Here is a 27,623-nt window from a genome sequence, read left to right as displayed (position 1 = left end):
ACGCCGGGTTACTTAGATTGTCGCAAAGTGAAAGTTCGGATACTGAACAGGCACACGACCTAAACAGGATCGGGAATTTTCCCTAAAATCAAACATTGCCTCGATATTCACCCTTTCCTCTCCTTCTTCCTCTTCTCTTCTCACATCAAATTGGATGGTTCTTCTTTCGTATGGGAGCAGGATAAGAGTAGATCGATTGAAGAAGATGGCAATCGGCCATATAGGTGAGAAAACCCTGCTTCCCGGCCAAATAGTTTTTTCTTTTCGTTTGTGATTTCGAACCATTTAGCGGGCTGTTACATATTCCTTTATGGAGTTTTCTCTGAAAACGGAAAACTACATTTTCTGGTTATTTGGTTGCCGTGGTTCAATGAGAAATTGATGGAGTTCTGACTTACACGTTAGACTCCTACTCTTTTTCTTAAACCATTGATAGTTGTTTCACTGGTATGATGAAGTACTGAGACTGCAGTATCTATTTATTTCCCTCATATTTGCCGCACAGGGGTTGATTGTTTATGCTGGAATATGTGTGCTGGACTATTTTGTTCTGCAGGATGCCTTCCTCAGTGGACACTTGTCGGAGGAAGTATATATACTACCCCTCATGGTTTTGTTACTCATAGGATTGAAGATATAAGCTTAAGAAATCTGTCTATTTTGTCAACCAGTCTCATCGAACTTGGTTTTGATAGATTCAGTGGTGATGTTAAGAAGATGGAAAATGTTCTAAGTCACGTAAATCACATTTTCTTTATTTAGCATTAGAGGAAATTGCATTAACGCATTGAGTGTGTACATTGATGATATTGTGGTGATAGGGAATTGACCTTTTGAAATCAGAAAGTCAAGTAATTTTTGGCGGCTTAATTTGAGATCAAAGAATTTTGAGGTGCCTTCAGGAGCTTCAGGAGCTTCAGGGGATTTTTGTAGATAATATTGTTAGAGGGTGGGCGACAATAACTTTATCTTCAATTTCAAAATCAGCTTTTGTAGTAATTGGGTTCCTCCCACAGGAGTTAATTAATTTTTTATGGATGGTCGATTGGATATTGTGGCCAACCAGGGTTTTTGAGGTGCCTTCAGGAGGCACGTGAGAGAGGTCATTCCATTTTATTTGTGTCCCTATAGATATGGGACCCTGTTGGGGCTCAGCTCCTTTCTATAGTCCATGACTTAGGTTGGTTTATGCTATGGAGTTTGATCAAGTGGAGGTGAAAGGAGACTCTCAGACAATTTATTGGCTGGATGTGTCAAATAGTGGATGCTCCATGGCTCCTTCAGCGCATAATTAGGAAGCTCATCCATTGACTTTTTAGGATAAGTATTCCATTCAAGTGAATTACAAGACTGGCTAATTTCCTTGCAGATCTTTTGAATAAGTATGAGCTGAAAAGGAATCAGATATATTAGAGTGTTAACTACTTTCTGTGATTGTGTTGTTCTTGAGGTTTAGGATGTCTTTGATTTCTTGCTCCTTTTGGTGTTTGGTTTTCCTGTTCGTTATTTTGTTTCTTGTGATTCTCGGTGCTCTCTCTCTCTCTTTTTGAGGCTGTGCAAGTCCTTCATTCTACAGCCGTTTCCTCTTTTTCACTCATCTAATAAAACCTTGGTTACACTTCCAAGAAAAAAAATGTATAGAGAGTCACAGACTCTATTGGCCAATAGATAATGTCATGACTCTTGAATATGGCTTTGAACTTAAGCCAAAGTGAATTATTTTGGCCAAAATGATATGGTTTCAGTTGGGACCTAAGAAAAACATCATTGGACAAATAAAACTACATATGTACCAGGGTTGGTTTTGGTTCCCAGTGGGATGAAATAGTCAGACACTACTAGTTTTGTTCAGTTTCCCTGTCTTCCGTCTTTTTTGTCAAGTATGTACACAGGTTTATATGAAGAAGATTCTTTCGTTCTCTTCCTTGCATCCCTTGTACAGTTGTAATTAATAAAATCTGATTATTACCTATTAAAAGTAAAATGAATGCAACTACATGGTTTTGGTTACACTTCATATGTTCCAGTCAGAGCATTACATTCTCTATAGAGAGTACAAGAGTTGACAGAGATTTCAATAATTCAGCTAAAGTTCTACCTTCAAAGAAAGAAAAAAAAAAGAAACAGCACAAGAGAGCAATAATAAAATCTATTTTTTCCCAGAAAGTCCAATCCTATATAGGAATGAAATGGAGAGGACTAAAATTCCTGTTTTGGTTGTGTGCATGTACGCGTGTGTGTTTGAGAGAGTGAGGTGGCAAAGGAAACACCGCCCAACCAAAATATCCTCAGTTTTGAAGGCATTTTGTTCATTTAATACTTGGATATATTAAATAATACTTCAAGGGATAAATACAAACTTCTTCTATTGTTTCTTCCTTTTTTGTCTTCCACTTCTTTTTGTACTGAAAAAAGTTTGACAACAATTCTTATTTATCCCTCTTAGAATAATGTTTTCAGTTACAGATATAAAACTAAGACAGGTAACAAGCCACTTATAGTTTAAGGGTTGGGTATAATATACAAAATAGTCAGGACACACTTTCAAATGGTTCTACCTAAGAAATCCCTATGCAAAAAATCAACAGGAACAAATTCTTTTTGAACATATGATTAGGAGTTGTTTTGTAGAACTTTGCTTGCTTGTATAAACAATTATTAAAACATTATGTATTTCTTTCTTTCTAAAAAAATATCCTACTAGATGAATTTATTCTGCTTCTATGTGTAACATGCGTGACATTTTCACAACCATTATGTAAGCTGTGTGTCTTTATTTCTGTAAGGGTTTGGCTTTTGGAGATAATAATATTTTATGATTATGGATACTATCTATGTATGTATAAGTTGGATCTTCTTATTATCAAGCATGCATTGTAGAATATATCATTGATTATATTTCTTATTTTAAATAATTATGTTGGTTATAATAGCAGTTGTTAGTGTGCACACTTATTCTATAATTTTGTAAAGTTTCAAGCTCAATTTCAAATGTTTCCCTAATTTGTCCACAACTTCTGTAGTTTTGCAATGTTTACAATGAACTCCCTTAAATTTCCACAAATTAATACCACTTCCATGGGACTAAATCACATTGCAATTGAAGTTTAATCCCTTGGTTTTCAACAAGATGGACTTGGGGTGTGGAAAAGGCCTTTTATAATAATTGTCCTCAAAACTCTTTTCCACAACTGATTGCATCCAACTTCTACTTATCTCCGTATATGTTTTTTAACTTTATCACCATGTGCAGAGCATTAACAAGTTATCATCAAGTTTCAAGTTTAGAATCTTAAGAAACAGTTTATCTGAACAACCATCCACATACACACTATCATAAGAAGATTATGGGGCTGTTTGGCAAGCCTTTCTAGGTATATCTTTCAACAGCCCAGTAGACAAGAAGATGTGCTGAGCTTTTGGGGTCTTGTCTTTAAAGATCAAGACCATTTGGCATCATGGTCTACCATGCTGTTAAAAACATCTGGGAAGGCTCTTTTCAGCATGGAAAGACCAAAAGCTTCATTTGAAGCTTCTTGATTTTCATCTTTTCCAGTATTTCCATGCAGACATCTTCACGTCTTTCGGCCTACATATACCAAACAGAAAATACCATTTTTTGGTCGTTTGAGCTTTCTGCAGACAAAAAGACATGCCAAAAGGACGCACCAAACACCACTTATATGTTCAGGATTCGTCTGTAACCTTAGTGCTTTCTGTAAGTAATAGGAAATAAAAATGTTAGACTTTGTTACTTGTAGGAAAGAATCATTGAATATATCTGGATAGTAGCTTCTATATGATGTCATTAACCTTTTAAGTATGTAGTTTTGGTAACATGAATCTACTTTCACTTTGTTTTGTTGTAGTCAGGAATTGGAGACAGTAACCTTTATAGACATCACATGGTTCTGTGGCGTACATTACATCACTTGTAAATCTGTGTATGAGTCGAGTGAGATAAAGGGAAGCTGCAAAAAATCTGCTCATAGATGAATCTTTGGAATCAAAACTAGGCCTGCAAATGGATCTGATCAAATCAGATGTAAGGTAAATCCAACTTTGGTTTGTTTATATTCGAATTCGAATCTGAATTGCAATCAGATATTGAACAGCATTAACAAAATTAAACTAGAACTTATCAAAATATTATATTATTAATAAAATGAATTAAAAATGTTTTTGATATTATCATGAACAAAATATATTGAAAATAAATTTCATAAAACCTGAATCGATAATTCTAGTAAAAGTACAACATTCAAACTAACTTTACTAATAGATGGAAAGTAAATGTTAAGTATAAGCATATACATTTAAATCTAGTCGAATTGGAATATATCAGATCGAATAGGGGTGGATCCATATTCAATCCAATTGGAATTCTGTTTGGTTCAGCTGTCTATCTTTTGAGATCAGTGTCTCTCTATTATTTTTTGCTTTACACCTCTTTTGTATGTCTGTGAGTACTTACAGTCATATACTCTTGTAATGTACCAAGGTTCCCTCACCCTCCATTATAGTAATACACATACTTCTTGGTCATTTATCAAAAAAAAAAATCCAATTAGAAGCTCTATCCTATATGCTTTGCAAGACCTCTAGACCTTGGCACTGGAGAATCAGACCTCTTTTAACTTATTTTTTGTGAAGTTAGGTTTCAAACAATGTTATCCTCTTAGGCATGACTTTATTATGTTTTTGTCCTATTGATCACTACTTCTGTAGGAAATGTGATGTAAGGACCCATTCCTAATCACTTACTCAAAAATCTATTCATAATCATTATTCTTGTTGTGCACCTTAATCTCCTTTTCATGCTACTGTTTAACTTCTGTAAATTATGCCTTTGTAATTGTTCAAGGCTTCAAGCCCATTGGACAGGGCTTACATTAAAGTTAATATAGTGAATCAAATGTGTGCCTTATCTCCTTTTCATTATATTTATTCCATCTCTACCTTGCTTTCAGATTTCTCAATCACTTAATTCCAAAGATCTGGTCCACTTATTCATGTTGTGATTGTAACTGCATGCTACCATTTTAGCAGTGCATCCCTGCATGATTTGTAGTAACATGACCAGATGCCATTGATGCATTGATCAGGCAAAGTTCCATATAATGATGCTTACTGGTGAACATGATACAAGTACATGGAGAGTTGCAAACACCATGGGTATTGATAAAATCTATGGCAGTTTAAAGTCTGAGGATAAGTTCAATTAAGTGAAAAGCATCTCAAGAGATACCTGGAAGCAATCTTGGAGTGCATCTTAGGAAGGGTGATTCACTGGGTAAAATTTTTGGACATTTTCTCATCATATTACCATGATGATATTAGAAGAAATTGGAGGGAGGTGGCTTTATCCTCTTCAAGGAAGAGTAAAGCATAGAAAGATTGGGAACCGCCTGAAGACAATTACATAAAATCAAATTTTGATGGGAGTAGTTCAGGCAAGCCAGGACCTTCGGGCATGGGAGGAGTTTTTTAGAGATAAGGAAGGTTATATACTACTATACAAGCTTCGTTTTTTGGCCCTGAAGATATAGGAGACTTTACAAAGGCTGAACTAATGTCTTTTTTTTTGTGGGCTACAAAAAGCAAGAGTTGAATTTGAAAAGTGATGATAGGGTGGCTAAAAGATGAGAAAACAGCAGTATGGGGCTATAGAGGTGTGTTAAAGCAAATTATATGATTGATCAGGAATATGGTGATTAGATTTCAGTGGGTACCCATGTTGGCAAATGGCTTGACTAACTCTTTGGTCAAGCAAGGGGTAAGTAGGGGACAACTGTTCTGGGCTCAGTTGTAATTTTTTTCTTCTTCTTTGGGTGAGATAGTATTACCTCTCCACAGGGAGCTTTTTATGTACATATTTTCCTGTTTATATTAATAAAATTCTACCTTGTTATCCATAAAAAAAAAGAACCATCTCAAGAGATACAGGTAGTTTCTAATTCATCATCTTGGTATATTCTAAATTAAATCCATTTCCTAGAATTTTACTTTCTTTTGTTTAATATGTGACATTAATAATGCTTTGTAATATTGACATTGAAAGCAATTGAACTGGTTGGTGATGGTGAAATATATTTTATTTTGCTAGGTCTGCCTTCAGTACCTAAAGGGCCCTACCTTGGTATGTTGCATCAGTGCCAAGTATTCAGATATCAAAAGGTGTCTGGCACATCAACCTTCAAAAATATGATACAGGGCTATGCTGTTCAATAATATTTACTTAAATAAATGATTTAAAAATAAAGCAAGCAAGTTGAAGTTTTCACTCCCTATAGGATGTGTTCTTTCTAGAGATATCTTACCTAAGTGCCTCAATTTTTTCTTTTTTTTGAACTTCATGGAGATGTTGCTAGAAGTTTCCTGCTGAGTACCAAGTCCTTGGGTAGACCCTCCCTTTAATTTTGATGTTGTCCTAGTAAAATTGGATTGAAGCACCACTGAGGGTGTAATGACTAGACGTCCGTTCTTGTCTGTTGAGTCGGTTTATCTTATGAAATGTGAAAGGTGGCTACTACAAGGCAGAAGCTTGGTTCTGGGGAGCAGGACCTGTAATTGGTCATGTGCGACTTCTGATCTGTCTTAGATCTGGATGATCAGGACCCAGAATTCAACAAATCCCATTTGAAGATTGATTATCTGAGCCAATGATCAGCTTAAAATACTATAAAATATGCAAGGTTTTGAAGAAAATAGTTGGACGATGTTAAAAGGTCATATTTGTTTCTTTGGAATCTCTGATTTTGATGTAGGTCATGACGTATGTCTTGATCTTCTTAATAATCTGTCATGTTGTAAGTTATGAGTGTTAGACAGTTTTGTATGCCCTTAGCTTCAATCAAAATGATGTACTTTATGAGTTTATTGTAAATGAATAAAAGTGCATGTTTGATTCATGTTCCTTTGGTATGTTTTTGTGTAATACCCTCAAACTGGACATTTAATGAGACTCGTGTTAGTTTAGAATGTTCATAGCCAGTGGGTCGGTCTGGGGAGACCTATCCTGACAAAGCTGACACTGTGGTGCCACGAAGTCGGTTAGGGTGGCTTGTCTCAGTTGCCAAGGTGAGACCCTAGGCACATACAGTGTGGGATTATTTGAATCTTTGAAATGGACCAGATTTCCAGTATTGCTCTGGACCTTGGAGATTGATGGGCAAAACTGGAAAGTTACACCCGACCCCTAGACTCGATTATGATACTGCACTAAGTGTCGGATTGGACTATCTTTGATGTACCAATTAGTGAGATCCTTAGCAGGGGTCTAAACCTGGGTATGTTGGGACAGTCTGAGAATTCATTTGAGTGGGTGATCATAGTGACAGGATCAGCTCCTTTGTTGGACAAAGGTAATGATCGGGGATGCACTCTCATTGATGGAAACCAAGACTGCCGGCAGTCGATTTCAATCGTTGAGATTTGTTTTGCAAAATATATTTTATATGAGATATAAAAGTATATATATTATGGTTTCAAAATGTTTGCAAATAGGTTTTAATGCCCGGGATCCATAGAAGAGAGAGTGCAACACTGCTCCTTGCAGCCGAGGGAGAGGTTCTCTCTTGTCGGGCAGTGTATGTTCATTATGGGCTGAGAGGTTAAGTGTAAGACCATTGATGATAATACCTGATGGGCTAATCTTGCATCTACCCACAGTGCCTGGGTGTTACAAGGTGGCTTGGCCTAGGGACCACTTAGGGTAAGTGTTGGGCTCATAGAGCCCATCTGATGGGTTTCAGGGGGTGCACTGTCTATAACAGTGTATTCGGCCAAGCCTTGTAAAAAAGGCTGGGCTGAACCCATGTGGCTGATGTGTAGATCAATGTTTGGGTCCAACGCCATACAAGGAAGCCCAACTGGGCAGCAGTTTGGAAGGTTGAATGAATACATAATCCTAAATGGGCCTTAAGCCCGTTTCGAACTGGGCTAATTTGATTAGTCTTTAAGGGGCGAATTCTGAGATAAGATCAGCTGATAGGATTGGGCCCACACCCTATCCACTCAGAGAGTCCAAGATCTAAATGAGATTTAGATTTGGAAACTTTCTAATTAGATTAGGAGATGGCTGATCTAATCTGCAGATAAGATAATGATTATCCCTTATCTTAAAGGGACTTCTAATCTAGATATGATTTGGGTTAACAACTCCTAATGGGATTAGGAGTTGATCCCTTTAAGTCTATAAAAGGAAGAGGGGGCGACAGCCTTTAGACACATCATCACAACAGACAACCAACAGTCTTGTCTTCAGAGCTGAGATCACAGAAGAGAGAATTTTGCACCCTGCAAATACTCTCTAGCCACCTCCTTCCTGCAGCCGCCGCCTACAGCAGTTCGATCTCTATTCCTTGGGAGAAATCAAGATTGGATCTTGATTCCAATTTTTTGAGAAAAGATTGGTGGGAGTTGCATTCACAAGCCGTCTAGGTGATTCTTGAGAAGGATCAAGTTCTTTTGGAAGAACACTGCTGATTCTGCTCCACCCTGCACTGTGCCATCTTCAGTGGGAGCAGATTTTAGATCCTACCTTGGGCATGAACACCTCCATTGAGAGATATTATTTCTCTATATCAGGTATTATCTCTCTCTACTCCTTTTTGTTCAGATCTTGTTCAATTTATGATTCAATAATGATCATTGAAAATATGATTTTTTAAATAGAGAATTCGATTCCCAGTTGAAGGGAAAGAAAAATTTTCGAAATTCGCCCCCTTATTCCGCAATCTTTGGGCGTCCATATGATGGATTTCCTATCCCTTCAATGAGGAAACCAGACCACCACAATTAGTGGTTCTTTGTGCCCCAACCCAAGCCACTCCCTTGAGACAATATATATTCTCTGAACAACCTTAGCCATTTACATGAACAACCTCTTCATTTTCCATTTTTCCAAAATGTGTAACCATAACAATCATGTTGTACTCAGTCCAGACATGAACTAGACCATTTTTAAAGCACAAGTGCACAACTGTCCAAAGTTTTATTTATTTATTTTTCCCTTCATGCCTTCCACAATCTGGTTGAACCTCTGTGTATAATAAAATCATCTCTTATAACAAGGGGAGTAAAGGGTACCATACCCACCATTGTTGGTCATCATCTGTCAAAAGACATTGATAAATACGAATTTGCATATGTTGGCAGTGAACCCATAGATCCCTTGTGTATAGATTTGGTATTCAAGAAAAATTCAGTTAATTTCCAGATCGTGTCATTTTTCAGTGTTATGTATTTTCTTATCAATATAATTTCATGAAGATAAAGGAGGAAATGTAATGAGAAATGGCAAGAAGTAAGCAAAGATTCTTCCTTCTGGGAAATCATATTATTGTAACAGATTGTCCAAGTTGTCGAACATAACGTCATTGTCAGGCAATCAGTAACCTCCAAAGGATGAGTCCTTAGGTATCTGAGCTCCACATAAGTGAATTTTCTTCTACCAAGTAGGGCCTTGGGGAAAATACTTAAAAATTTGCTTCCTTCAAATAAAGACCACAGCTCTACTTTATCTAGTTGATTGCTTATGAAAATTATAATCATAGTTACCTTATTTGCAAGTTAGTTCATACAAGTTTGTAAAAATGAATGTGTTGCTGACCAATAGGCAATTTTGGAGAAAGAAATACTGATAAAAGCTTCAAAAAAAATTAACAGATAAGAAATAAAACCCTAAAAGTTTATGTATCTAGGATATCTCTCCTTGATTTTTTAAATAACATTGGTATTAACTCTTAAGCAATTAAAAACCAAATATTAATAAAAGAAAACTGCTATTTCCTGCAATACCCACTTGTAATTTCTCAATCATATAGTGCTTCATACTTCAATGTGGTACTCTAAACAAACTGTTGGATGTTGTACAGTACAAATTTAAAACAACAAAATGAACAAAGTTATAGGGGGCAAAAAAGAGAAGCTTGACACTAATGAACCCAATTCATCTAACGAACATGAATGCGTATTATGAACCTGAATCCAAACCAAGTGAACCACAAATGAAGTAACTATGGTTATAATTATCCATGCCATCCTTAAAAGGACCTTAAATTCTGGTTGGTTTTGTAATAAGCATATTTATAATCAAATTCAATGCTTTCAAAGGAGGGGAAGCCTCTAGTTTTTCCATCTGCCTACCACAGGTATTCCATTCCTTCTTCAATATTCCCATTTATATCATGCATTCTGCTGGAGAATGCTTCCCCTTTAAATCTCTTATTGTTCTCTCTTTTTGGAATCTCAATACAAAATGCAGAAGATTCCCTTAGAGATCTTTGTTGCTTCACTTCCCAAAGATGGATAGAAAATCTCCAAACCTTCCATGATGGCATTCTGAGCTAGAAATCCCAGAGGCCCATACGACCACCATAAATCCATAACATGACTGCCAAGAAAGTAATCCACAGACAACCCCCAGCTTCCCTTGCACCTGCAGAGACATCTACAAATTCTGGATAGTTTCTTGTGGGTTTTTACATGAAATTTGCTTTTTAGAACCAACACTGAACCACATAATGGATATCTTAAGAATTCTGTTACAAAATTCAACCTTTTCCAGCTGAAATAGGATAAATCGAATAATGTGTGGCAGATGTACACTTGTAGTTTGTGGCCCTTATTTTATATGTTGTTTGTATTCTTTTATTCAGAGGAGCTCCTTTCCTTGCTTATATCCAATCACACATTAATTTGGCTTCAAGTTCAACCTGGGTATGCCTTGTCCCCAATTGTGGCTTCAGCATCATAGAAGCTGTTCTGACATGTCACTTAATTCACATCCCTTCATCCTCTTAGAACCTTCCACCTGCAAAAGATTCCTTCTCATTAGTGCAGTCATTGACTCATTTGGTAAGATGTGTGATTGGATGTCTCTTTCCCTATTGGGCTACCCTTAGGCTCACACAGATGTCCTTTTTCCAATTTTATCCTTCATAGTTTCTCCCAACCATTTTAACATTTTTGTTGTGGCTACCCTCAAACCAGTTCTTTGATTTTTCAATGTTTTCTCAATTTTGATGGATAGAGGATTTTGTCATGTATTGTCTGGTTTCTTTCTTTTTTTGATTTACTGAGGGGGTGGGGTAATGAATAGGGATGGCAATTTTTGCAGGAATTTTAGGGTAGCAAACCCCTCCCGACCCTAGCAGGACCCGTTTATCAAAGCCCTATAGGGTTTGGGTTTTGACCTTAGGGTACCCGGTACCCAAACGGCCAAACCCAAATTATACTTAACGTGGGTACCCACTCCCAATACCTGATTATAAACACGTCTATCTATATATAAAGAAATAATATATAGTAAGAAGGGTTAAGGGAGGATGCAAAACCTTGCCCTCGTACCATTATAGGCTCTTTAGCACTGGTCTACTTGGTTAAAACATGGCTTGGTTGGTGCTGGACCAACAAAAAAAAATTAACAAGGTTTATAAAAGAAGAGGGGGGAAGGTTTTAGCATCATCGTTTGAAGAGTTTGGGGAGGTGGTTTCACAGGCTCTCAGCAGTCCAGACCATCAGGTGGAAGAAGAAAACGAATCAGCTGTCAGTTCTGAAGTGAGATTGGCTGATAGCAGTCTTGAGGAGCAGGAGGGATCTAGTAGAGTCCCTATCAAGAAAATTCTTGAGAGAGAAGTTGAGATTGGTAAAAGTCTTGGATTATTTTTTTGGGGTGGGGAGGAGTTTTCTAAGAAGGCTTTTGAGGTGCTCGAGAGAAAGAGGATGGAAGAGAAGCTGAAGGATTGGGAGCTGAATGCTGTGGTGGAATTGCTGCATTTATTATATAGCACACAGGTGGAGATTGGGATCTCGGATAGAAGACTGGCAGTGGGAGAAATCAGGAATATTCTCTGGGAACTTTCTTGACAATGCACTTGTTGGTTTCAGAAGAGCATTCAGTCCCTGTCAAAATCATTTGGTGCGAATACCCAAAGAAGTGGCTTTTTTCTCATTTGGACCGCATACTTGAACAGAATCCTCACTAGAGACTGTGTACTGTGTGCTGTGTGCAGGGCACTTGGAATCAGTAAACCATCTAATGCTACGTTGCAGTTTTTCTTACAAAATATGGTCTATAATATGGAACCTGTTTGAAGGAAAGAGCTGTTGACCAAGGACAGATGGTAGAGTTTGTAAAGGGTTGGAGGGTTGAAGGGCTGAGAAAAGTGGAAATTTGGCTTAGAATTTGATCCTTGCTGTGGCTTTCTGGTGTTCGTGGCAGGAGAGATGCAAGAATGTTCAAGAACAAATGCAGCTGTGCCAATACAGTTGTTCAGGTGTTGGGGAAGATGTTTTCATGGTTAGCTACACATAAGCTGTTTACAAATATAGGTTATAATTCCTTTTTTGTACATGGAAATCTTTTTGTAATTCGGAGCTTGGGGGTTAGTGCTGCAGGGGTAGCTTTTTGTATAGCCTGAGTACAACTTCTTGTTGTAAATGTTCCTTTATTTTCTATCTATCAATATAATACAATATTTTACCTTCTCTCAAAATAATAAAATAAAATGAGGGAGGGTGGCCTAAGATGGTTTGGGCACATGAAAGACCAACCACAGCACCAGTAAGAAAGTGATCTTTTACAGGTTGAAGGGGCTAAAAGAGGGGCAGGCAAAAAAGTCATGGGTTGAAGTAGTGAGAAATGATTTTAACTACTTTTCTTTAACAATGAGTAATTGGATATGACATCGAATAGAACAGAATGGCAGCACAGGATTCATCTAGCTGATCCCATATAGGTAGGACAAGGCCTAGACGATGATGATGATATGATAATTACTCAGTTACCATTACCTCTGTTGCTACTCCCACGTTTTGGGGAGAAGCTGACACGATCATGACTGCTCTCTTTGGTTAAAATGCAGGTTCTTTTGCATGAAGGTGGTATCCTTCTCATTTCCTCGGTTTAATGCGTGCCCTAATTCACCCTACATGGTCCTGGAGGCAGGATATTCAACAAATGCTTGATGGATTAAAATCTGCCGTGTCTGGTGTCCTAAAAAGAATTCCCACCTCAAGCACCATACGATTGCACCCTTGTATTGGATTTGTTATAGGCTGTAATTACAAGTTTATCCATTCCTGTTGAGCTTAGTTTGGATAAGAAATAAAATATCAAATTAAAAAGCGTCATTTAATGTATTTTCCAGAAGCAATTTTTATATTTTGCACAAAGTTGATAGAAGGTCCATTTTTATAGTTTATTTCTCTCCTAGTTCAAGATTACGGTAAACAAACTTGATTTTATTAAGGCAGTTCAACTACAGAAAGCAGTAATTGTATTAAGATTGAAAGTAGAAAAACCCCAGCATTCGAGAAAATTTGGAATGAGAACAGTATAACAGCCGAAGGCAGCAGTCAGTTTCTTTGCTGACAGTTTCTTCTGACCTCCCTTTTGTTAAAACCAGTCTTGACATTGACGTTTTCCAAATGGATGATGGCCTCACTCAACCTTCTTCCATGCAGTCGATTGTTTGTAAGCTCCAATTTCAAGTTACCATATATTCTCTGATCAAGATGGAAGACCGATACCCGTATCCAGGTTGTCATAGTACATATTATCAAATTTTGAATGGGGTCAATGGGTCCAAGGGCAGAACGAAGCTTGGATTGTAACTTCTTCAGCACATGCTCCTCAGTTGTAACACGAGGTGCTGTCGTTGCGTGGATATGCACCAACTGTCTTGGTTCAGGATGGATAAGCAACTGGATAAACCTATGGTATGAGTACTATGAGATGCACAAAAGTGATCAAAAGGATAGAGACAGAGAATGCTGTGGAAAAGCTCCTAGTTCATGCCTGTAAGATCTTTTTTTTTTTGGAATTTCTTATCTTATGGCAAGCCAACTGCAGATAGTTGGGACAAGACTTAGGCTACGTTTGGTATTTGCCGTTTTAAGGACTTGTCAACTTTTTAAGGAAAGGTAATTCATAGTCTTAAAACAAATATCTTCTTTAAATGCATTATGTATGGAGCCTATGTAGATAGCCAGTTCCAGATTTCCTCAACCACCATATTGATTACCCCAACTTCAGAAGATGTTTTCTTTGATGGAGCACTTCTCCCAGAACACCACCCAAACAAAAAATTATACTTTTGATGGTGCTGCTGTTTCCCATATAGCATTGGAAAATGCTGCTTGGGTTCACCAATTAGGCCCAAGTAAAATGTCTTTACTAAAAACTCCCGAGGCCCTGACCGTGCCCATTTTCAAACCCTTGAATCTTGGGCATGTAGATTCAGCTGTAGCAAAGCTAGTTCAGACACTAGCTCTAACTTCCAGTCATTAAGGACTTTTCAACTTTTCCCGGTTAGAGAAAAGGAGAAAAGTTTGGTTGAGTTGGGTAGAGCTTGGGTTGGGCTCACCTAAGTTGCACCCTTATATTCTTTTGCTTTAAATTCTTTTAACTTGGGGTGTTCACATTAAATGTCAAATTGACCAAACTAGTCTAACCCAACCAAAGTTGGTCGGTTTTCAAAACCACTTATCGGTTTCGGTTTATATGAGAAAATAAATCAATCCTATATGTATTATTAATTAGTCCCTACCCTATATGCGAAATGTTGATATGTTTTATTTGTTTTATTTGAACTTTGAAAAGAATTTGGTTATTTATGATAAAAACTAAAAATTTAAAAGTCAAAACCAATACAAATATAATATAATGGTACAATTTTGCATAAAAAACTAAAAAAAATAATAAACTTAAACATAAATAGATATTTAGATATAGATATTTTAGTTTAATATATATATATATATATATATAAACCAATTAAACCGATAAATCAATCCAAACGGACCCTTCATCTTTGAGTCGATTTTACTTCAGGTCGGTTAGTTTTGGTTTAGTGAATAAGTAAACTGACTAGGTTAAGTCAGTTGAAGAAAATGACTCAAACCGACCCAACTTTTAAGAAAGGCCGTGTGTTCCTCATAGTGTGTGTAATAGCTATCTTTTCAGCGGCAGGAAAACATTCATTATGCTGACACTGAGCGAGCAAAACTTGTCCGCCTTAACAAACAGACCATAAGCACCAAAATCATATTTGCTACTCTCCTTATAGGAGATGTTTTCAATGGTTGTGCGGTCGGTCTGAGATGCATTTGTGAGGAATAAATCCTGATTCATAAGCGCTGCCATTTGCCATTTCCCAACCACCAATTCCCGTTCATCTCTAAAAGTTCAAGTGTACACAATTGACCTGAATGCAAGAGGTTTGTATTTTGTATTGTAAATCTAATTCATTAATAATTGCAACCACATTCAAGTTCACAAGTGAATTAATTTTATCAGTTAAGGTGTGGAAAAAGTTGAATGATAATAATCCAAATATCTGTCAAAATTCAGATATTAAGGAAAATTTGTAGTTTTAGTTTGGCATATTTGGAAAAATAGAAATGAGAAAACTTTCAAAAATAGAATCTTACCTCTGGCATATTTGGGAGATTAAATCAGCTTCTAAGGAAAATAAGAAAAAGGAAAAGAGTTGGATTCCGGTAAGATGGATGAGTTCTTGTTTACATGTTATTAAAATAAATTTTGATGCATTGTGTGTAAAATGGTCACTGTTCTATAGGTTGTGTTGCAAGAAATCACTTGGGAAATATTCTTGACATAAAAGCCTATAAAATCGGATTTACCACTGTTAACTTAGCTGAAGCTTGGGCTGTTTGGGAGGCCCATAATATAGCAAGCAATTTAAAAAACATGTACATCTTTATTGAAGGTGATTCGAAGCTTGTTATCGACTGCCTCAACGACAAAACCAAACCGCTGTGGAGATTAAAGCATATCATTGAAGACTGTAGGACCATGAGATATAGTTTGGAACATGGTTTCTAAAAACAAAACCGGTCAGGGGGCTGGTTGCCGGTTTGAACGGTCCGATCGTTCGACCCGAACGGTCGGCCCGTTCTGACAAAAAAAATTAAAAATAATTTAAAATTTTGGAAAATGGCCAAAACCGTTCGAACGGTTAACCAGCCGGTTCAGCAGTTTGCTGACCAAAATCAACGGTTTTGGGGGGAAAGACGGTTTTGGAGGAAAACAGAACCGGTCAGGTGACCGGTTCCCTGTTTTTTCAGTCTGACCGTCCGGTCCGGTTCGGTCCGATTTTAAAAACAGTGGTTTGGAAGGAAAAGTTCAGTATCAGCATGTTTTTAGAGAAGCAAATGAATGGGCTGATCCAAAGCCTTTAACGTTAATTTCTTTCTTAGATTTTTGGGGACGTGCTACCCCAGAGATGTGTAGCCCCTCTGTTATTATCTCGTTTTATCAAAAAAAAAAAATCATTAATAGTTGGCAAGTAGAATTATTAGTTTATACATTGTAATACTGTTTAACACTAAGAGATGACTAGCCCTAATCGCTGGCAAAGTTATAAGCCGTCTTGTTACGGCAAAACTAGTCTTTTAGGTTGTGATTGATTGCAATGCAAATAAATTTGTATTGATGCAAAATTATGGCAATACAAATGATTTGAGTGTAAATTCTGACCCATTTTTGTTTCATTGCAATACAAATGAAATAAATTAAGACATGAAACAAAATGAAAAAACAAAATTGATGGTGTACAATCTGGTTACTCCTATCTGGAGGGAGATTCGGACTTCGCTTGGGCAGCGAACTGGACTGATCTGTAAAACAGTGGATCAGAGAACTCAGGGTAGCTAACCCGTTGAGGTTGCTCTGATGCTTAAGTCAGTACTTATGTTGTGAATGCGAGCTAAATGCTTGAAAACTTGAGTGCTAGTGAGTAGAGTAATCATGCATACCTTTGCCTTGAGATTTCAAATCTTTATATACTGGAGTAGTCACGAGCCTTATGAAAGAGCTCCGGGATCCCCAGGTTGTGGAGATAAGGTCGGTTCCATTTTTGAAGGAGAGAAGTATGTTGGTAAGGTTTATTGCCTATCTCTGATTCAGGCGGAACCGGGATGAGTTCTTATCGTGGTCTCAGGAAATTTTGGATCTGTTGGCTCATTGTGACCTCAAGAGATTCAGGATTTGTTGGGGAGGCCTTTGGAGTCGATTATGTAGCATTTCGACTCATTAGATTCGTGCTGGGACTTTGACTCTTTAGTCCCAAATTGGATTGGGTGTCGAGGTGCCACTACACCGAGGTGGGTTTTGGGCCAAGGTGGCTGAATACCCTAACTCCGAATGTTGCAAATTGGGCTTGCTTGGCTGAGTTGTCATTCTTCGATCAGATTGCGCCTACGTGTCCCCTTCTTACTAGGTCGTGCCAAAATCACCCTTCATCAATTGCCCCCACTCCTCGTGCTAGGAGTCCCAACTCGATGCAAGGAGTTCATGAAGAGCCTAGGTGGATTTGGCGTGAGGTCTAGTAAATTTGGAGGGCGAACCATTGGTTGGGCCTGTTCAACCATCTAGCTCAACCACGAAATGACCCAGGTCGCGTCTTAGGCACGCACAGACATCACACCATTTATAGATTTCGTGGATGCCAAAGAGCGCACTCAACCGATTTCAACGGGTAGCGTGCAGTTGGTTTTCATGGGAGCCGTCGAATCGTACAGGTCTCAGCCGTTGATCGCCGAATGCGGTGGACTATAAATAGGGGGCTGAAGGGCCCATTACCTTCGCCATAAATCTTGTTATTGAGCTCTCCTAAGGTCGCGTCGGAGTCTTTCAGCTCGCCACTCTTTCCTTTGTGTCCGAGGTCTTGCCATCCTTTTGGTGAGTTCGTCTTCTTTCATTAGTTGTTCCTTTTCCTGTCCAGTATGTCTAGCGCTAGCATATATAGGTTACTTAGCGATTCTAGTGAGCCCGAGGGCACCGAGATTCGGTCCTCGGCTCCCACCAGTGAGGTCAGCTCTTCGCTAGAGAGATCCTCTCTACACCTCTTAGGGGAAACACCTTTACCCGAAGTCAGGCCATCTCGGCCTGAGGAACCTGAACCTCGGGTAGAGCGACTGACCTCCGGAGAGGGGGTCCCAACTTCTTCTCGGGGTCGGAATTCCGATGACTTTGGCCTTTCCATGATGACCTCAGGCAGATTATTGTCCTTGGTAGCCCGTTATCGTCTTCCCGACACCCTTACCTTCAGTATTCCTTTGGGTCAGTACCCTTGGGTCCACGATCACCACGAGCTCGCGGTCTTTGAGGAGCAACTCGTAGCTAGGTTGCGCTTCCCGCTCCACCCTTTCATCATAAAAATTATTAACTTCTTCGACATTACCATTGACTAGTTACACCCGAACTCCATCCGAACCATTGTTGGCACGATCTCTCTGTTCCACGAGTATAACCGACCTCTTTCCCTAGACACCTTTAGTTTGATCTGCTCCATCAAGAAGAACTCAACTTGCCTGTGTGGGGACACCCAGCAAAGTTACTACATTTCTCCTCGCACTGGGTTCAAATTTCTATTCGGTAACCTGAACAAAGTACCATCCTGGAAAAGGAGGTACTTCTTTGTTCAGAACCCTGAGGGATGGCCAATCCCGACTCACTAGCGAGTGGCCACTAAGGACCCCGGGGTGAGCCTGGATGCTGAGACTAGGGCAGTCAATAATTCCTGGAGGGACCTCGGCCTTGAAATGAAAGATTTCTCGGTTGAGGAGAAGCTTGTACGAGTTGGGCTGAGTCCTCTTGGTAGGCCTCCACCTCGGCACACACATCGCTTTTCTTTTTTATTTTTGCATTTACTTTAGTTCGTGTCTAACTTTTTTCTTTTTCTCTTGCAGAAGCTATGGCATGTGTTAATGCAGCAAACCTTCTATGGAGTGTTCAGAAGGGAAAGAAGAGGAAGGTTTCGAAGAGGTCCCATTGGGAGGAGGTCAGTCCTTCAATTCCTGCCCAACTCGAGGTTGCTACACCAGAGCCGATCTCGACCGAGCTCCCAGAGGACGTGGTTCACCCCCAACCTCTAGTTGTTGACCTGGACGAGGACCAGGACGATGGGGACCCGCCTCATGAGCCCGAGGGTACTTCGGTGCCCGAGCCTCAGTCCTTGAAGGAGAGCATAATGACCCCACGGCTCGGGCTCCTCAAGAGCAAGGATGTCGTGTTTCCTTCGGAGGTCGCAGAATGGATTGACATGCCAACGAGTCAGCTCGGAGGAAGAGCAGCTAGTTATTGCATGGTGGTGAGTAACCCACCCCTTTGTTTTATTTTCTTACTCTTCTGTTAATAGTACTTACGTCTGCTTTCTATTTTCCAGGTGAACTCCGCCATTCATTCACTCGTCTACCAGTCCGAGGTCCATTTGAAGCGAGCCTGGGAGGCCGAAGAGAATGCTCGGAAGCTTTACCGCGAGCTGGATTTAGCTCGGAGTGAGGTTCTTCGAGCCAAGAAGGGAGCTCGGAGCCAGGAGGAGCTGATCCTTGTACTGACGAAGGAGAAGAAGAAACTCAACGGGGAGAAGGAGGCTCTCTTGTGGGAGAACGAGAACCTCAAGGCGATGATCAAGGAGCGCACCGAGATCTTTGACATCTCCATCCAGGAGGCGCGGGTTCAAGAGAGAGATCGCACCATCAAGGATTTCAAGGAGTCCCTAGAGTTTCACGAACTCCAGGTCGAGTATGGATCTAGCTCGTACCGGTTAGGTTTCAAACTTTGCAAGTGGATGATGCGGCGGAAGTTTCCCGAGCTCGACTTCAGATCTGTTTCCATGTCGGTCGTCACTCCCGAGATGGCGAAGGAGGCAGACAAGGAACCCGACTCCTCCAAAGGGGATAGCGACTATGAAATTCTTGAGGCGATGCTGTTAGGGGAGGCAGGCCGAGAGGACCTAGAGGAGGACCACATGGAAACTGACCTACCTACTGGAGGGGATTCTGGCAGATCGGATGTATAGTCGTGCCTCTTTTCTTGGACCTCCTTACATACAATGTACATCCCGAGCCTCCGAGCTCGGTTATAATAGTTTTTTTTTTTTTTTTTTGTACTCGAAGTTCTACATCAATGAAATATAAGTGTTTTGGAAATCTTTACGTGCAAAAAAAAATTTCTAAGTGTAGATTACTCCCGAGCTGGTGAACTAAACCAAATAGGAGTAAACTTTTCCTAAGTATAGGTTGCAACCGAGCTGATGAGCTTGACTCCAAGTAGGAATAACCTCGTATCGTTGTACGCCAAGGTGGACAGACACTGTAGGGTATATACCCGACCTGTTTGCGCACGGGCCACTCACTTGCTTAAGTGTTGGTTATCCCTTAGCGCCGAGCTAACGAGCCTGACCCCAGGTGGGATTAACCTTATGTTGTTGTACGCCGAGGTAAATTAGACACCGTAGGGTTTGCACCTGAGCTGTCTATGACTCATAGGCGAGTAAGACTTGTCTATCTATGCCGAAGAGGCGACTAGGACTTGTCTGCCTATGCCGAAGAGGCAACTAGGGCTTATCTGCCTATGCCGAAGAGGCGACTAGGACTTATCTGCCCATGCCGAAGAGGCGACTGGGACTTAGAACGCCTATGCCGAGGAGGCGACTAGGACTTATCGTAGTGCCTTGGTCTTCTGTCAGCTCGGCGCCATAGCCCTTAGGCTTCTGGGAGTGAGTCACAGTCCTCTCTCCAGTCCGCCATCTTTTTCAACCAGTTCGGTGCTCACATAGACTTGAGAAAATTTTTCTTTTGAGTTGTAAGTTCACAAATAGTACCTTCTTAGGTTATTGATATTCCATGCTCGAGGTACCTGCTTTCCTTCCAAAGTCTCAATCTCATATGTGCCTTCCCCAAATACCTGCTTGACTCAGTATAGACCTTCCCAATTCGGTCCGAGCTTACCAACGTTGGGCTCTGGTTCCATAACCTTCCAAAGAACCAGGTCACCGACGTGGAAGTGTCATTTTCTTACCCGGGCATTATAGTACCGAGCTACTCTTTGTTGGTAAGCTGCGGTCCAAATGTAAGACAGGTCTCGTACTTCTTCTACCAGGTCTAGATTGGTACGGAGCTCGTCATCGCTTGTTTCCTCATCATAAGCCTCCAATCATAATGTGGGTACCTCGATTTACGCTAGGATTACTGCTTTTGTGCCATACATGAGGTTGAAAGGGGTCTCACCCATTGCGGTCTTAGTAGTAGTTCGGTAGGCCCAAAGGACACTAGGCAGTTCGTCTACCCACAATCCCTTGGCCCGAGCTAAGCGAGCTTTCAATCCGCGAAGTATCGCTCTATTGGTTATTTCTGCTTGTCCATTCGCCTGGGGGTGTTCCACCAAGGTAAAATTTTGTTGAATCCCCATTTTGGCACACCAGTTTTGAAACTTAACAATTTCAAACTGCTTCCAATTATGTCCGAAGCGACATACTATGTTTTTCCATAAGAAATTCCATATGTTGTAGTCTGTGATCGTCGCCAAGGGTTTGACTTCCACCCACTTTGTAAAACAAGAACCTCCTCTACCCTGTTGCTAGTGGGAAAAGACTAAGGATGTCGATTCCCCACTATGCAAAGGAACACAGGCTGGTGAGGTATTTCAAATCAACAGCAAGTTGATGGTGGATGTTGGCATGCCTTTGACACCTGCCACACTTTTTGACGAGCTCGAGTGCATCTACTTTCATTGTGGGGCAGTAATAGCCTTGCCTTAACGCTTTTTGTGCGAGAGCCCTGCCCCCAAGTGTCCACCGCACAAGCCTTCATGGGTGTCGCAAAGTATATGCTCAGCTTCTGAGGATCGCAAGCAGCACAGGTAAGGGAGTGTGAAAGACCTTCTGTATAACTATCTGTCTATGAGGACGTATTTAGCTGACTAGCGCTCTACCCTTCGGGCTACGTTATGTTCTGCAGGTAGGGACTCGTGGAGCAGATAACTAACGAGTGGGTCGATCCAGCTCGGTTTCGCTTGTGATACGGAAGCGACCTCTTCTGCCCCCCCCCCCCCCCGAGAATGTTGGGCCGAGGTAGGTCATCTATGTACACAATTCACATGGTGTTGCTGCTCGTGCTAGCTAGTCGTGACAAGGCGTCGGCCTCAACGTTCACGGACCTCGGAATTTGTCTGATGAAGTAGGAGACGAAGCTGCGTAGGATCTCTCTGACTTTGGCCAAGTAAGCTGCCACAGTGGGGTCACGGGCTTCGTACTCACTAGTGACTTGGTTAACAACTAGTTGTGAGTCGTTGCATACAATGAGGTGTTTTGCTTTCGTTTCCCTTGCTAAGGTTAACCCGTCGACCAATGCTTCGTATTCTACCTTGTTGTTTGATGCCTCGAATCCGAACCGGAGAGCATATTCCTACTTCACCTTGCTTGGGCTGTACAATATCAGTCCTACACCGCTTCCCTATTGGTTGGACGAGCCGTTAGCGTGGAGGATCCAGGGCTCCTCGTCCCAAGTTGGTTCCGTTCTGACTGGGACTGGTGCCGCACTAGTTGAAGCTCCCGTCGTGTGATCGAACTCGGTTAGCACGGGGGTCGTTGTGTTGAACGTGCATTCTGCTACAAAATCGACCAAGACTTGAGCTTTGATTGTTGGTCGAGGCTCATACCGGATATCGTATTCGCTCAGCTTGATGGACCACTTCGTTAATCTCCCAAACACCTCGGGCTTGAGCAAAATCTGCCTCAAGGGTTTGTTGGTGAGAACGACGATAGTGTGGGCCTGGAAGTATGGGCGAAGTTTCCAGGCTGCTATGATTAGCACGTATGCTAATTTCTTGATCTCTAGATATCTAGTTTCTGCATCCTACAAAATTTTGCTAACAAAGTAGATGGGTCGTTAGACCCGATCTACTTCTTTGGTCAGTACTAAACTAATCACCTCGTCGCTCGCAGAGAGGTATAGCTTTAACACATCCCCTTCTTCGAGTCGAGTTAAAAATGGGGTGGTACCTAAGTATCTTTTCAGCTCATCAAAGGCGAGCTGGCATTCTTCATTCCATTCGAAGTTCTTACTCTTTTTTATGGCTTTAAAAAAGGGTAGGCACGAATCTGTTAACTTGGACATGAAGCGGCTTAGGGTGGCTATCCGACCAGTCAGCCTCTAAACCTCTTTTATTTTCTAGGGTGGTCTCATATCTAGAATGACTTTTATTTTGTCTAGGTTGGCCTCGATGCCACGTCGGTTGACTATATAGCCTAAAATTTACCCGAAGTGACTCCGAAGACGCACTTATTTGGATTTAACTTCATGTTATATCTTCGTAAAATTTGAAAAACATTCTTTAAATCATTCAACAAAAAATCTGAAAACTGGGTTTTCACGACCATGTCATCAACATAACATTCTACTTTATTGCCAATTAACGCCTCAAAAATCTTATTTACAAGGCGCTGGAAGGTTGCCCCAACATTTTTTTAATCCGAAGGGCATGACCTTGTAGTAGTATAACCCGAGCTCAATTATGAAGACAATCTTCTCTCTGTCAGTAGGATCCAACCTAATCTGGTTGTAACCGAAATAGGCGTCTAGGAAGCTCGGCAACTAATGCCCTCAGGTCACGTCACTAGGCGGTCGATCTTGGGTAGTGGGAAGCAATCTTTCGGGCAGGCTCTGTTCAGGTTGGTGTAATCGACACGCATGCGGCACTTGCCATTGGCTTTTTTTCACTAGAACCAGGTTAGACACCCAACTCGGGTAATGGACTTCCCTGATGAAGTCTGCCGCGAGAAGCTTACCAACCTCTTCATCGACTACCTTTCAACGTTCTGGGGTGAGGTTGCGCTTCTTCTGCCTTACTGGCTTGACTAAAGGGTCGGTATTCAGTTTGTGAGTTATAATTTTTGAATCAATTCTAGGCATTTCTATCGCGGACCAAGCAGAAACATCTAAGTTTTCAAGTAAGAAACTTACTTACTGGAAGTGAAGTGGTTCATTGATCAAGGCATTGATTTGGAGAGTCTTGGCTTGTTTGTCAACAAAGACCGGTATGTGGATCGTCTCCTCTGTTGGGGCACCTCGCTCATTGGTATACTCTACTAGTCGCTCGAGCTCGACATCCTCTGCTAGCTTTGCTTTTCCTTTTAGAGCAGCCACATAGCACTTGCGCAATTCAAGTTGGTCACCTCACACGACTCTCACTCTGTAATCTGTTGGTAACTTCACCGCCAGATAGTAAGTGGATACTATCGCACGTAGAACATGCGTGATGGGCTGACATACTATGGCATTGTAGGGGAAGGGAGTCGCGACTACCAGGAACATGTGCTCAAATTGCACGATGTTTGGCCACGTGCCGGCTTCCACGGGTATTGTGATTCGACTAAGAAGTCTAACCTCCTCGCCACTGAACCCTACCAAAGGAGTGTTCGCCGGTCTCAGGTCGCTCTACTATAACTGTAATTTATTGAATGTTTCCTTGAAGAGTATACCTGCTGAGCTACCTGAGTCTACCAAGATGCGCTTTACCTCAAAGTCGTTGATTTGTAGGTTCACCACTAAGGCATCGTCGTAAGGGTACTGGATTCTGCGTGCATCATCCTCAATGAAGCATATCGGTTCTTTGAGCCGAAGTCGCTTTAGCAGGTTTTCCTCTTTGTTCTCTAACTTGGGCACCGAGGTCCTCCTGGCTGTTGATGTACACCCGACGATGATGGACCCTCCGGTGATCATGTTAATTACCCCGCAGATCGGCTTTCCTCTGGCAATTGTCGCGGTGGTTGCTCATTCTACCTGCTAGTCTCGGGGGCATTCCTCCTCTGGTCCCCCTGTTGATCTGCCTGACGATCTATTTGTCCCCTCTCTTCTCATAAGATGAAGTTCTTCAAGTATCCGCGTTGGATAATTTCCTCGATTTTGTCACGAAGATTCCTGTAATTCTCTGTGTTGTGCCTGTGATCTCGGTGAAAATGGCAGTAAACGTTTAGGTTTTTTGTTGCTGGTTCTCCCCCTAGCCTGGGAGGCCATTTGACGAAGGAGGAGTCCTTAATGGCCATTAGGATCTCTCCTCTCTTAGCATTCAAAAGCATGTATCTCGTTCTCTCTATAGGTGGGGTCCTAGAGCGCCGACCTAATTTGCGAGTTTACGAGGGGGACCGACTTCTGGAATTGTTTCTTCCCCTGCTCGGGGACTTGCTTTTCTTCCTTTTCTGTCCACCTTGCTCGTTCCTTCACTCTCTCTCTTCCTCTTTTCCGGTGGTGGGTTGTCGATCTTCTTATTGATCTCCTCCTTAGTACCAATGAACTGATTTGCTAACTTAAGGAATTCGGTAATGTCCTTTGGTTTGTTAGTTACCACATGCCACTTAAACTCTTTGTGGGTGATTCTTTCTTTGCTACAGTGAGTCGTACCGTCGGGTCGAGGTCCGGCATCTGCGGGCCAGTGTCATTGAAGCGCTTGATATAGCTTTTGATCAATTCTCCTTCGCTCTGAACCATGTTTAGAAGGCTTTCCTACGACTTCGGACACTTTTTGCTAGTAATGAAGTGTGCAGTGAACAAGTTGGCGAACTGGGACCAACTTTTGATGGAGCCCAGCTAGGTGCATCTGAGACTGGAAAGAGTCCACATGGTTATTGGGGTCAAATGACCCGTCATACTTGTCTAATGGGGGCATCTTAAAATCTTTTGGCATTGGAGTTGCCAAGAGCTCGGGAGACAGAGGGGATGACCGGCAAAGTAGTGGAGACGCAATCTTTGTAGCCACCAAGCTCGCTTCTTCCTTTCTTTTGGTTTGCTCTTCTCGTTGGCCTGGCTTTGTTGGCGGGTTGTTCCTGGACAAGGGGCAGCATGTTTTGCGACGTCGCCGCTACTGCTTCTTCACCAGCTCGGCGTTTGTACTGCTCACTTCGGTCTGGTCTAGTACTTCGGCATTGTCGTGAGGTAGATCCTAGTTCCTTCTCGTTGGATTCTCTTGGTTGTGGGGCTCGAATTGGCTATCTCGAGGGACAGAGAAGTGTTGTCTCGAGTTCGCACCTCAAACTCTGAACTAGTTATTATCTACTCATGTGTCCTCATTTTCTTGCTGTGGGTACCGAGGCGGATTGGGCTGACTTTCCTCAGACCTGTTTCTGATATTTACTTGCGAGGCGAGAAGAGTGTGATGACCGTCTCTCCTCCCCACGGGGCAAAACCTAACTCCTAAGAGGAATCGGGACTTGTGAGGTCTCTTCACCCCGATGGGGAGATCGGGTTTTGGTCCTGACAGGGCCCTAAGTGCAGAGGTGGAACCGGTTGCTGGTTTGGATGTAATGGAGGGAACTGGTGTTGATACTACTGTTACAAACAGTATTGCTGGTACTGCTGGACCTGCTGCATCTGGATCTGAATTACCTAGACGCACTGAACGAGGTCATGGAACTGGGAATTCCTGATTCCGGGAGGAACCACGGATGGCTCAGAGAAAGTTGCGCCTACCATTGGGGGAAGTGGGACGCTCACTTGCGTGGTGCTCAGTGGTGCGAACAATGATGGGACTCCGGACGCTGTAAGCGGAATAGTGAACTGGCCGATGCACACTGTAGGAACTTGGGGGAAGGTTGATTGTTGGGCTTGCCTCCGGTGACGTTCCTCTCGACACTTTTTCCGGTGTGGCTGGAAGATGCCATTGAGGTTGAGATTAAGTTAAAAGCTATAAAGAGATAGGGATGACCTTTCGATCGTTTCACATAGACGACGCCAATTGATGGTGCGTGATTTGACTACTCCTAGCTGGTGGGCGATCCAAACTCCGATTGGGCAGTGAGCTGGACCGATCAACAAAATAGTGGATCAAAGAACCTAGGGTGGCTAACCCGGTGAGGTCGCTTCGATGCTTAAGTCATTACTTATGCTGTGAATGCGACCTGAACGCTTGAAAGCTTAATTGCTAGTGAGTAGAGTAATCACGTGTACCTTTGCCTTGAGATTTCAAGTCTTTATATACTGGAGTAGTCTCGGGCCTTACGAAAGAGCTCCGGGATCCCCGGGCTATGGAGATAAGGTTAATTCCGTTTTTGAAGGAGAGCAGTATGTTGATAAGGTTTATTGCCTATCTCCGATTCATGCAGAACCAGGATGAGTTCTTATCATGGTCTTGGGAAATTCGGGATCTCTCGGCTCATCGTGACCTCAAGAGATTCAGGATTTGTTGGGAAGGCCTTTGTTACGTGGCATTTTAGCTCATTAACTCCGAGCTGAAACTTCGACTCTTTAGTCCCGAACTAGATTGTGTGTCGAGATGCCACTACACCGATGTGGTTTTTGGGCCGAGGTGGCTGAATACCCAAACTCCGAATATTGCAAACTAGGCTTTCCTGACTAAATTGTCATTCTTTGATCAAATCACGCCTACGTGTAGTCTTCTTGCTAGGTCGTGCCAAATCAAGCTTCATCAAAAATTAAACAAGAATTTACAAATTTTACATTTTCACTGTAATGCATTTGTACTAGTGTAAATAAATTGGCACTGCAACCAAACATAGTGAATATTGAGCAAGTCAATGAGGCTGTGAGCTGCCTAATGGGTGAAGCTTAAATTATTGATTGCTTAAAATTTGATAATTCGGTTAAATTAAACCACTTACAGCCATTATCAAACAGCCGACGGTTAGTTGGTTGGATGGCCGGTCGAATATTTGTTGGTCCAGGTTACGGGAATCACACTGCCCGCCCTCCTTCCAAGGCGGTTTCCCTTTATTTAGAAACCAGTAGTTGATTGTACATTTTTATGACAGACAAGATACCAATCAATTAATCTATCAACAAAGTGTCTATAAGCACTC

At 41.4% G+C, this 27,623-nt stretch overlaps 1 protein-coding gene and 1 long non-coding RNA gene across 2 annotated transcripts; both read left to right on the top strand.

Annotated features, from left to right (window-relative positions):
- Positions 1-7: 7 nt before the first annotated feature.
- LOC148877283 (uncharacterized) lies at positions 8-13,952 on the top strand. The gene is made up of 3 exons (XR_016112866.1): positions 8-224; positions 3,874-4,050; positions 12,870-13,952. It is a non-coding gene; the product is annotated as an uncharacterized LOC148877283 (long non-coding RNA).
- Positions 13,953-18,724: 4,772 nt separating this feature from the next.
- Positions 18,725-19,962, top strand: LOC148877282 (uncharacterized). Its single transcript, XM_088984208.1, has 2 exons — positions 18,725-19,121; positions 19,197-19,962. Exons 1-2 carry the CDS (start codon positions 18,726-18,728, stop codon positions 19,830-19,832), a joined length of 1,032 nt encoding a protein of 343 aa, XP_088840334.1. The 5' UTR covers position 18,725; the 3' UTR covers positions 19,833-19,962.
- The last annotated feature ends 7,661 nt before the right edge of the window (positions 19,963-27,623 follow it).

Source organism: Nelumbo lutea, chromosome 1, assembly GCF_056320005.1.
Source record: "Nelumbo lutea isolate HS-2025 chromosome 1, American lotus-T2T, whole genome shotgun sequence".
In the NCBI taxonomy this organism is placed as follows: Eukaryota; Viridiplantae; Streptophyta; class Magnoliopsida; order Proteales; family Nelumbonaceae; genus Nelumbo; species Nelumbo lutea.
The sequence above is the reverse complement of the archived record's forward strand: the minus strand, read 5'-3'. Positions and strand labels throughout refer to the sequence as shown.

What these genes read in the sequence shown, in the direction of transcription:
- LOC148877282 (XM_088984208.1), top strand. Translation starts at nt 18,726, where the DNA reads ATGGCATGTGTTAATGCAGCAAACCTTCTATGGAGTGTTCAGAAGGGA. An exon ending in CAGCTAGTTATTGCATGGTG is followed by an intron (nt 19,122 to 19,196) that starts GTGAGTAACCCA and finishes TCTATTTTCCAG; the next exon opens with GTGAACTCCGCCATTCATTC.